The sequence below is a fragment of the Ovis aries genome, chromosome 19 (assembly GCF_016772045.2).
Source record: "Ovis aries strain OAR_USU_Benz2616 breed Rambouillet chromosome 19, ARS-UI_Ramb_v3.0, whole genome shotgun sequence".
Lineage (NCBI taxonomy): Eukaryota > Metazoa > Chordata > Mammalia > Artiodactyla > Bovidae > Ovis > Ovis aries.
This window is the reverse complement of record NC_056072.1, coordinates 39039389-39050732: the sequence shown is the minus strand read 5'-3', so window position 1 is coordinate 39050732 and position 11344 is coordinate 39039389. Positions and strand designations below refer to the sequence as shown.

The following is an 11344-nucleotide window of genomic DNA, read 5'->3' as shown; positions in this document are numbered from 1 at the left end:
TGGGACCCTAGGCAGGTCATTTAGTTTTGATCTCTGCCTCAATTTGTCCGTCCTTCCACAGGGTGAGAATAATCACCCCCCAGCTTGCGGGTTGTGAACGTTCGAAAGAATATGGTTTGAGTGGCGTGGAGCAAGCGCTCCGGCAATGTGAGCTTCTTTGATTGTGAGAGTCCCTGGCGCAAACAGCGCTAAGCGCCTACTGTATACCGGGCTCTGGGATAATCCCCACTCAAGTCACTTTCAGACTTACTTGGGAGTTTCTTTTTGCATCAACCATCTTTCCCTCCAAATACCCTCCACCTGCAGTGGGAATCCGCGTGGGATCAGCGCCCAGACGCCGCCGCCCTAGCCCTTGCAGTGGCGAGGCTGCGTGGAAGCCCACTCCCCGGCCCCGAGCCACATTTCCTTCTGGCGCTGGGGAACATTGTTCCAGAAAACGTGGGCTGAATCGCGGTGCGAATATTAGGGGCGGGAGGAGAAGGCCCGGCGCGCCAAGCCAGTAATCCGAGCTCTTGATTATCCAGATTCGGATCAAACGGGGCGGCGGCGGCCGGCCCCCTCCTGGGAATGATTAGATGATTAATGTAATGCTGTTTGAAGGGTCTCTGTTTTCTCTCTTAATTTGGGTCATTACTTAGAAAGCAAGCGTGAGATCATTTCATCAGCGTGCTCGGCGGCGGAGATAGCTATTCAGGAAATGGGCTAACTGCGCGGTAATCAGGACGCTGGGGGCGGCGGCGGCGGCGGCTGCGAGCCGCGGGATCCCGGGTGCGCCCTCCCGCGGCAGGGCGCACCGCACCCGGGGGCCGGCCCCAGACTACAGCGAGGGCCGCGGAGCCTCAAAGCTCCGGATGGGCTGGGACACTTGGCCCCCAGTTCTCGCCACCAGGAATGATTGAGTGGAAGAGTGGCTCCCTTTAAACCACCCAGACAAGAGGGTGTGCCTAGAAGCGCCCGGCGCGGCAGTGCCCACGCCATTTACCCCACTGTGGCACGGCTCTTTGCTCTAGGACACGCACCCCAAACCTGCTCTCCAACACCTAGCCACTTTTAATCCCTTCTTTTTAAAAAAAACTCACCCAAATATGGCAACACCCAGAATCCCTTGGTCAGAACAGTTAGCAAACAAAAACTTGGTACAACGTGAGGCCCGTTGTAGGCCTTTGCATCCTTGATTCCTGGGGGGATCTGAACACATTAGCGTGGCAGGAGGACCGATCTGGCCTCACCCTGGTTCCAGTGCCCTCAGAAAACGTCGCATGTGGGCGGCCGAGAAATGCTTAAAATGCCTATTTCTTTTTCATTCTTTAGGGTTGCTGAGCTGATTTGCGGCGAGGGGAGAGGGGGTAAAAGAAAAGACGCACTAAGGATTCTGTTTATTGAGTTATATATGTATATATTCCGTGTTCGTGTGTACAGGAGAATTTACATGGCTGTATAAAGATGGCTGGGGGCGCCGCGCTCTTCCGGGACGTTCACGTGACAGGCTGGGGTTAAAACCCGCTGCCGCCGTAGGAGAAGCCAGAAGCCGAGGCCTGGAATTAAATACGTTTCGGCGCGCTGGGTTTAAATAAGTTTCCCGAATATACAAAGGTGGGGAGCCAGGCGTTTGCTGCCAGTCATCGAGGAAACGTTTAGCTTTCCAAAAATATGCTGGTTTCGATAAATAGATTTTAGCCTTTCTGCTATAGCTCTTTTCTCTCTCTCTCTCTCTCTCTCTCTCCTTTCTCTTAATTTTAGAAAGTTTATACGTGTGATCTGTTTGGGGGTTGGATAGGACTGGAAGGGAGGGTGAGGCAGGAGCTCTCAGCTCTGCACTGTCCGAGTCAGGTCCTTTGTGGAGGGGGCGGTGGGGCCCACGCTGTCGTGGAGTTTGCGCACGTGTTTCTTTAAGTCAAAGTTTCTGCAAAACCCTTTGCCGCAAGTGGCGCACGTGAAAGGCTTCTTGTCGTTGTGGGTGTGCATGTGGAAGGTCAGGTTATAGACCTGGTGGAAGGCCTTGTTGCAAATGGTACATTTGTACTGCTTCTCGCCGCTGTGGGTCAGCTTGTGATTCTTGTAGTTCCCTACAGGAGACCAAAAACAAAAAGGGGGGGGGGATAAAGTGGGACGGGGAGGGGCCGGGTGTCCCGGGGTTGGCTCAGGTGCCCGCGTAAAGAAGGCGACGCTTGGCTAGGCAGGCGCGACCTCTCCGAGTGAAGAAGTTGTCAAACTTCGTACGCGTCAAGCCCCGGGCTCTCACTATAGGATGCAGGGCCGAGTCCCGCGTAGCCGCCCCGCGTCCCAGCCCCGCCGGGGCCTGAGGCCCGCGCAGCATCCCTCCCGCTGAGCTCCGCCGGCCCGGAAACTTTTGTGCTGCCCAGAGAGACGCATGGGGCCCTTGTCCGGGCCGCCGCCTCGCTCGAAGAAATTCGCATGAACCCGGGCTTCGTCCCCTATTATTATTATTTTCTTCTTATTATTTTTAAAGTTACTCCCTGTTGTCCCCTAACTACCATTTGGAGATCCGAACGTGCCTGGGAAAATCCAAGCGGAATGCTGGAGACAGTAGCGGTTTCCCCCATTCTAAATTGTTCCCAGGAGGTGGATTACGCCTCAAAATTTTTTTTTTCTCCATTTTCAAAAGAATCCCGGCTACAAAGGGATGCTTCCGCCATAGGGCGATACCTTGTCTTTCTCCAACTTCCTTTCCCTATACCCCTTTCCTTCTTCCCATCTCCCAAATTCACAGTCTCCCCGCGCAACCAGCTTGAGTCCAGCGAGCTCTACTAATCCAACCCGGAGAGCTTCCACCGAAACCCCGTACAACCCGATTCCAAAGAAATGCTGCGCCTGAGCCCGCGGCCCTCGCGCGCTCTCTGCTCTCTCTCCAGATCCTTCTTTGCCTTCCCGCTAGCGATGACCTGCCGAGACCCAAGGGGAGGTGAGGAGAGGGCCTCGCCCCGCACGTTACCTTTTTGGTGAAAGCCTTTGCCGCAAAATTCACAGACGAAGGGCTTGTAGCCCGCGTGGATGCGAATGTGTGTGTTGAGCGTGGAGCTGCGGTTGAAGGCTTTGCCGCACTGGTTGCATTTATGCGGCTTTTCCTGCGGAGAAGGGCGTGCGTATCATGAGGCTGAGGCCCCGGCCAGGAGAAGCCACCTTGGGGGGCACCTGGAAGGGGCACACCGAAGGGACAGGGGCCTCTGGTGGAGGTTATAAGGGGAACCCTTGGTCATTCTCTCCCCATCCCCATCACTTAGTTCCGGGTGTTGGGTACGGGTTGGGCCACACCCGGGGCCCACGTACCTGGGTGTGGATAATTTTGTGTCTGCAGAGCGTGCTGGCCTGGCGGAAGCCTTTGCCACAGACTTTGCACACGAACGGTCTGGCTCCGGTGTGGACTGGCATGTGGCGGGTGAGGTTATAGTGAGCGTTAAACACCTATAGAAGCACACAAGGGGGCCTTGTGGCTGTCTGTCCGAGTCCGCCTGGGCAGGGTTGAGGGGGTGCTGTCGCGCAGAGACCACCTCCCCCAACCAATATCCCCTTCAGAAACCAGAGCCCTTTTCCTTTTGTAAAGAGCTGCCGAATCCACTGTTCGTGCCAGTCCTGTGAGGCAGCTGACAAAGGCATCCCCATTTTACAGAAAAGGAAACTGAGGCCCAACTGTGCCCTCAATTCGAGTAGACAGCTACTAGGGAGCTCCCAAATTTGAGAAAGGGGCCGTCCAGGCTGCCCCTCAAGGAAGCAGCTGCTCACCCCTCCCAGGCTCCGAGGACCCCGAGCCTCACCTTTCCGCACACCTCGCAGGTGAAGTTTTTAGGCTTGCCGTCTGCTGAGCCCCCGGGCAGCTTGCTGTGGCCCTTGACTCCGCCGCGTTCAGCAGTCAGGCCCGAGTTCTCCTTCAGCACCTGCTCCAGCGGCGCAGGCAAGCGCTCCTTATGAGCGTAGGGGGCTGGATGGGCAAACTTGTCCGCGGTCAGGCCGGCCAACTTGGCGTTCTCCAGCAGAAAGAGCTTGGGGTGCGCAGCCAGAGCAGCGGGGGTCTGTGTGTTGAGGAGACCGGACGGGAAGAGGTGGCCGCCAAGGAGCTCAGACGGCGGGTACGTGGCGGAGTCCAGGTAGTTGAAGTAGTAGAGCGAGCCGCTGGCCGGAAGCCCCACCGCCTGGTTGATGACCTGCGGCTTGATGACCCTGCCCGCGGGCAGCGCCGACGGTACCAGGCCCAGCTCGGCCTTGCAGCACACGCCACAGTTGGTTTTGCACAAGCCGCTGGCGCCGCACACCGGGGCCCCCCCACCGCCGCCTCCACCTCCTCCTCCGCCGCCGCCGCTGCCGCCCGCCCGGAGGCTGCTTTTCCAGAGCTCAGAGTAACTGAGCAGCGTCTTGGACGGCACCTCGTAGCCTAGGGGCTGGAGGGGGATCATACAGGGCAGCGGCGAGCAGAGGTTGAGCAATTTCTTGCCCTGGCCGCTATCCGCGTCCAGTGCCCCCGGCCGGGGCTCAAAGGGCGCGCGGGGCTCCGACGTCTTAGCCATGATGCGCTCGATGGAAAAGGCCAGAGTCTTGGAAGTGGCCGGCGACGCTCCTGCGCGCGGGCAGGCCGGGGGCACCATGGTCTCCAGGGAAGCCGAGCTTGCCATGGCGCGCCGAGCCGAGTCGTACCGGACTGGGCCAGGGCGCAGCCTCTCTCCTCTAAGTCTGCATTCCGGAAAAGGCAGGGAGGGAAACCGCAATTTAATAAGCACCTTGTCGGGTCCAGGTCACCCATTTGCATTCAAATGAACAGGGGCAGAACAAAGTGCACCCAAGGGTACCAAATTACCGCCCATTAACCCGCCGCGCAAAGGAACCCACCAGCCCCTGCCCCGGGACTTTGAAAGGGGGGAAAGGGGGGGAGGGTTTACAGAGGAGGAAGAGAGAGGGAGAAAAAGAAAGAAAGAAAAGAGCCTCAAATTAACCCCCCTGAGCCGCTCCCTGGACCCCGGCCTCCGCCACGCGTGCTGGGAGCTAGACAGTGAAGGGGCAAAGTTAAAGAGGACCGGGAGAGCCACCTCGCATTTACCTCTTTCCCCCACCGCCAAGGAGATGCGGTCCGAGCCATGCAGCCTGTCTCCTCTGTCACATTTTGATGGCAAACATCTTCCCCTCCGCGTGAGATCACTGTCTTTTACATTCAGCTGACATCACATGAAGTCACTTGAAGTGGAATGACATGGGCGGCGGCGCGGCTCCTGTAGCGGCCCCTGTGTTCCACCGCGCCTGCCGGCCGCCGCCGCCACCGCCCCTCAAACTTTAAAAGGAGGCAACTGGCGCCCGCGCTCCCCTCGAGAAAGTGCGAGCGGTTCGCGAATCGGGAAGGAGGGAAGAGACGGGAGGGGGAGGGGGAGGAATCGTGATGGTTTTGCCGGTGGAAAAAAAAAAGGGGGGGGAGCCCAAACCCAGGCAGAGTTCCGTGCGTGATTCACAACTTTGGGGGCCTATAGGTTTGGGGGACGTGGAGAGGGCACGGGGTCCCGGGCGCGCCGCCTCAAAGGGCCCCTGGGTGTCCGTCTAGTCACCGAAGTATCCCTTAGCCCTCTGCAGCCGCGCTGGGCATCGTGCTAATAAACTGCCATTTACCCACGGAGCCGGCGCCAGCCCCGAACACGCGCAAATGATAATTACCTCATTAGGATGTGGCGCAGGGACGCGGGCGCCGCGTTTGGAGGGGGGAACTTGTTAATGGGGAAATATTAATTTATGCAAAAACAACCAGCTCGCCTTGGCTGGCGTCGGAGGTCGGGAGAGAGTTCCCGCAGCCAAAGGACGACCCCGTAGCGTCCGTAGGAGCAAGGCCGCGAGCCCAGATCCTGGGGGTTTTGGCGCCTGGAGGGTGCGCGTCCCCCTCTCCGACTCGCTCTCCGCCTGCGGCTGAGGGAGGCTGCACCCTGAGCGGGAGGGCTGTTTGAGAGCTTGATTGATAGGGATCGCTGATTTGTGATCGGGTTTCTGAGGCAAAGCCCAACTCCGCTGCCGGTTCAGGGCTGTGAGCGAGGAGGATTCCGAGGGCAGGTCTCCCCGCTGACGGGTACTTACTGTTTGTATAATTGAGACGGTCCAATCTCCACCTGTTTAAGGAGCAGATTGAAACAGCAGAACCTCCCCTGGATCCTATTAAAACGTTTTTCCTCCTAAGGCCATTCAGTCGAACCAATTTTCCGAAGTGATTCATAGAGCTGAATTCTGCCAAGGCAGCTCTTTCACTTTTAGCCACTAAAGCACCGCGTGGAACCGGGTTTTGTGTTTTTCTAAAATAAAGAGAAGGATTATCAGAGGGGAGAGGGAGGAGGACTGAAGGGGGGCGGGCAGAGACTTAGTGTGGCCAGAGGTACACGCAGAGGGAAGAAAAGGCCCTTTTCTAGACAGGCCCCAAGTAAGTTCGGAGGAATTCAGCGTTTTGTGCCTCGCCACAAAAGCAGCGCACTCCGCGCTCGGTTTGGAGGGGCTGAATTCATCTGTTTGCAGACCATTCCACCTGCGTATCACAACAAACTGCTCAAAGACGCTCCAGCACTTTCAACAGGCCGGGTGCTCTTGGCGACAACAAAAGTGATCGAGGTTGAGGGTTCTAATGGGGAGGGGGACAGCGGCTAGCAAGAGAGCGAGGGAGAGAATTAGGTTTAGGAAAGGAGAAGGGAGATTCTGGGGTTAAAGAAAAAAACTTTTGGAGGGTTTTGTTTGCTGGACAATTATATCTTGCCTGCCGGCTTTTGCAAGACCAGGAGCTTTGTAGCAGCAACTACAGTTTCAGAGGATTATGGTTGGTATAATATGAGCAAACAGGGCTGAGGGTTTGATAGTGAATTCTCTCTCCAAAGGTGTAAGATCTTGTGGAGCTCCAGAAAGTGCTGGTGGGAAGAAAACCCTCTCCCTTCTCAGTTGAGTGCCCCATCCCAGGCCTCTCTCATGCAAAACATCCCAGGAAAACCAGCAGGGGAAAGAGACAGGAAAGGTCTAGTTTTAAATTCAGGCAAACCACTCCTTTCTCCCCTTTGGAATTTCTCTTTTCTACCCACTCCCCCTCTGACGTGTAACTGCAGACACGATATGGATGTGGCAGGTAAAGAAAAGGAAAAGTGTACTTGGAACGCTAGGAGAGGGAGCAGAGAGAAACGTCTCCGGGGGAAAGTGCCCTGGATGGCCACAGCCGTGGTTTAATTCTTCCACCCTGCCAAGCCTGGAAACTACCCCTAAATTCAGCAGTCTTAAATCTGTTATCCAGCATTCCAACCCCGCCACCCCCAACTTCCAAATTTCAAAGCTAGAAAGAGGCTAACTCCTCTGGAAGAGAACATTTCCATATACCCCATTTAATTTAGATGTTCTGAGAGGCAGAATTCCAGACTCAGTATGCCCCCATCCCTGTGTTAAGGTAAAAACAAGACAGATAAACTACCCCCTACCCCACCCCACCACCAAGCAGGAAACAAATCAAAAACTCACCCTGAAATTGAAACAGTATCAATAACACCCGAAGGTCTCATAACCTGCATTTCTATTCCGACTTTCCTGTGGATCCTGTTCAGCCATCAGCATTTGCACCCCAACCCCCTTTCCAGTTTGGGTAATTGTTGATCTCCGCAGCAGCTCGAAAGATCTGCTGGTCTGAAAGCTCCATCAGGCTGAAAGGCTTCCAAAGACTTCCCATGAACCTGCCTTGCCATCCCTAGTGCTTTTCGTAGCTGCAGAAGCCCTCTCTCTCTCCCCAGCATCACAAAGGAGTGCTACCTCCACAGAAAGAAAACATTTGGGTAAAAACAAGTTGCCCCTAATGTGCCTCTCTTTCCAAATGTTGGGTGAATACACTGGCTTTTATGAAAGTATTTAATTAGCTTCCACAAACTTCTCCTTCCCTGCCTGCAGATTATATTGAAGTGGAGGGTTGGAAACTATTTTACACCTTGCCACTCACATGTTAATTAATCTCTATCTAACCCTAATTGCAGTTTATTCAAGCACCGCTCAACAGCTCACCCACACAATAAACACTGATCCTACTTTTATACATATTACTTCACGTTAACACATTGAGTAATTAACTCCAGTACCAACTAATAGTGCAAACAAATATTTTCTGTAAACGAGATGATTTCAGGCAGAATAATAGAGGACTGGGGAACCGTGGCACTTGGTGGAGGCAATGCTGAGATTTCGATTTGCTGCTCCCAGCCCTCTAAATTCATTCTCAACCGCAGCATCTTTTTTACCCCGAGGCTGAAATGCTTTTTAGAAAGGGGCGGGGTGGGGGGGTGCCGGACAGTATGGAAATGTGACAATTTTTCGGAGTTCTTGGAGGGGTTCTTCAAGAATAAGGACAACATTTTTCCACCCACACATTTTTAGTGAAGGAAAAAAAATCTGGAGTAACTCTACAGTAAGGCAATAGAAGGCTAGCCGGAGAGCAACTATTTCAGGGATGTGGATCCCTCCGACAGTTGTTTTCCAAAATCTACTCTAAGCAAGTCCTGTCCTTTTAAGCAATGGTTCTAGGAGAGGAGTGAGCAGTGACTATCCAGATAGATAAGAAATCCCAGGCTCTCTCCCAATCCAGACTAGCATACACGTGGCTCTGAGGGGCCAGTGCCTTGGTCTCAGCCCCAAACAAGGCACCTGTGGCCGCGGCGCAAGCAAGGCCCACTAGGCCTCACTCAGCACACCGCTCTGCCCCAGGGGCCAGATGACAAGAGGTTGCCTGCCCGCAGTCCTGGAGCAGCCAGGCCAGAGGCTGCCGGCCTTGCTGGACGGCGCGGGCTGCAGCTCTTTGAGCTCGGCCTGTCAGCCCTGGACCCACCGTGGGGTCCTCTTGGGCCCTGTGGCCTCAGCTTCAGGCCCTTCTCCTCCTGGGCGCCTCCGCCGAAAGCCAGACGCTTTCGTCTCGGCCCATCTGGCCCACGTTTGGGCCTCCACAGCTCGGCCGCGGTGGGGAAACACTGCCAGGGTTGCGACTGACGCCTCTCGCGGCCGGTGCTCTTCCCACGCTGCAGAGCAGGGTGCCACGGCCCGGTGCTCCGCAACGCCGCTGGGCCTGACCCGGACCGCGACCTCGGGGATCGGCGGCTGTGGGACGCCGCGCCCGGGGCCAAGCCGCTCGCACACCACTGACTGCGGATCCAGGCTCAACCAGGGACCGGAGCGCAATGTTTTAATTGAAATCGCAGGTTTAAGCACAGCTGGCGGCTGTCTATTGATTTTGCAGAGGCTTCTCTTGTGGGAAGCATATTAAATATGACTGGCACGGCTAGAGTCTTCCTCCCTTTACCCCCTCCCTCGGGCCTTTTTATGGTCACTAAGCCGAACACTGTAAGGATGACTTTTGTTTTCAAAAATGTCTTAATGCCAGAAATCGCCCTCACTTTAGAATAAATTACTTAGCAGACGCCTTCCTGGGGTGTAGACAACCTCAGAGGAAAACCCACCTCGGGAGCAAAAGCTCACACGTTTGCATTACTTCTGAGATGGCAGAGGGAAAAGGCAAGCATTTCTGCTCCACAGAAGTGTTGCAATTCCAGCCCTGGTGGCTTGTATCTCCTGGTGCTAGATGGCAAGAGGTGCTTTTTTTTTTAAGTATTAGGATTATAATTATTTCCTCACCCTATTATTAGGTTGCAATACATAATATAACATCCTGTGTCCTCTCTCCAGGGAGCTGAGTAGCTTGGGGGCCACTGAAGGCTGGAGGCTGCTGAGTTTGGGGAAATGCCCACTGGGCATATTTGATATTCTTTTTCACCGCTGCTCTGAAACTCGTTTGGAAACAAATAAACAAAAACCAAATCAACCAAATAAACAAACCCAAACCAAACAAACTTCATGGTTTAAGGAGTCTCCCTTTTTTCCTTATTCTTTCTAAAGGGATATTTAGGATCGGATTTACCCGGTGCTGCGTTTAATCGCTGAAAATAGATTAACTTCTGCAGAGAAATTCTTTTGCGATCTCCTTTTTTTTTTTTCTTCAATCCCCTAGGAAGCATTTTATTGAAAACATTCGAACCGGCTTGCCAGCGGCGTGCTTGTCCAAGGCCCAGGGGCCTCCGCCTTTAGTGCCCGCAGTGAGCTGGATTAGTGCGTCGGGGAGACAAAAGAGGCCCTGATCCCCCGGCCAGGCAAGGCCCGGAGCGCCCCGGTCGCCGGTAACGCATACCGCGCGAGCACAGTCTTGGGCCCGGGCCTCCAGGGACAGATGGGCCAGAGCCGTCTGCATCTGCCCGCGTCCTGGGAGATGCTGCGGCGCCCACAGCCAGGGTGGCGAAGCGCCCGGCCCACTGCACCCGGCTGTTTCACAGCGCCCCTCGCATCCGGGGACTGGTTTGCAAATCTCAGTGCACCCACAGACTGGTTTTCACCCTCGAAGAGGAGAGATGCCTGTACATCAAGGGCAGCCGGCTTTGCTGCCAAGGAGGGAGGGGGATGGTGCTGTGAACCTGTCACAGTTTCCAGGACCCTCTCAACCCCCACCTCAATCTCTGCAGAGGACTTCCACCTCGTCTGGAAATCCGGGGCAGTGTGCGCACTCTTTGGCCAGAGGGACTCTTCCCCAGAGAGCAGATCTGCAGCCCCTACACGCCAGGTTTGGTGTGCTTGCTGTCCCCTCGGCTTTCGATGCACATATAACCACACTCACGCATATATATGCACACGTAAGTATATTGTATGTATATGTATATATGTTCACTGCTCTCCACAACCCTTCACTTAAAATGCCTTTTGATTAGGACTCTGAATCCAATACCTGCATGTCTCAGTTTGCTAGTCCCGAGCAGTAGTGGGGGCAGGTAGTCATCTTGTAAATGCCTTTTTTTCTTGCCACGTGATTTCCAGGTAAAACTCAAAGGAAACAATAGTTTACAAAGAACAGTTATATTTTACATATATTTTATACACTGTGTACATGCATATAAGTGTGCATTATATATATATATGAAATAAAAAGGCATTTTGGAGGAGTAACAGACCCTGTAGCTCGGATGCTGTCGGATTTCTAACTCCCTGGGAAGACGGCTTAGGATCCTCCGCGTTATTTAACTTGGCAGCTAGTTAAACTCCGCGGTGGAGCCTGCCCAAAGGTATTAGCGTTAAGTGCTAAGAGCTGGAGTTAAGCCGGCAGTGAAAAGGAGGGACTGGAGGGGCCAAAGGGGTAAGAGGAACTGATTCCAGGTTCGCCCAAACTTCTGGAAGTCTGCCGGGCAGAGTAGGTCTGAGTTGGATGGCCTGTTGGATAGGAATCCCAAACTCTGTGATCGCTCTACAAGTGAATCTCTTGGTACTGTTTTGTTTGCTTGGTTGGTTTGGTTTGGCTTTGCTAGGTGTGTGTAAGAACAGA

General features: G+C 54.4%; 1 protein-coding gene across 1 annotated transcript; it reads right to left on the bottom strand.

Moving 5' to 3' along the window:
* Positions 1 to 1364: 1364 nt before the first annotated feature.
* FEZF2 (FEZ family zinc finger 2) lies at positions 1365 to 7669 on the bottom strand. The gene is made up of 6 exons (XM_004018621.6): positions 7468 to 7669; positions 5048 to 6272; positions 3774 to 4683; positions 3289 to 3423; positions 2954 to 3086; positions 1365 to 2066 (listed from the first exon to the last, which is right to left on the bottom strand). Exons 3-6 carry the CDS (start codon positions 4623 to 4625, stop codon positions 1807 to 1809), a joined length of 1380 nt encoding a protein of 459 aa, XP_004018670.3. The 5' UTR covers positions 4626 to 4683; positions 5048 to 6272; positions 7468 to 7669; the 3' UTR covers positions 1365 to 1806.
* Between the last annotated feature and the right edge of the window lie 3675 nt (positions 7670 to 11344).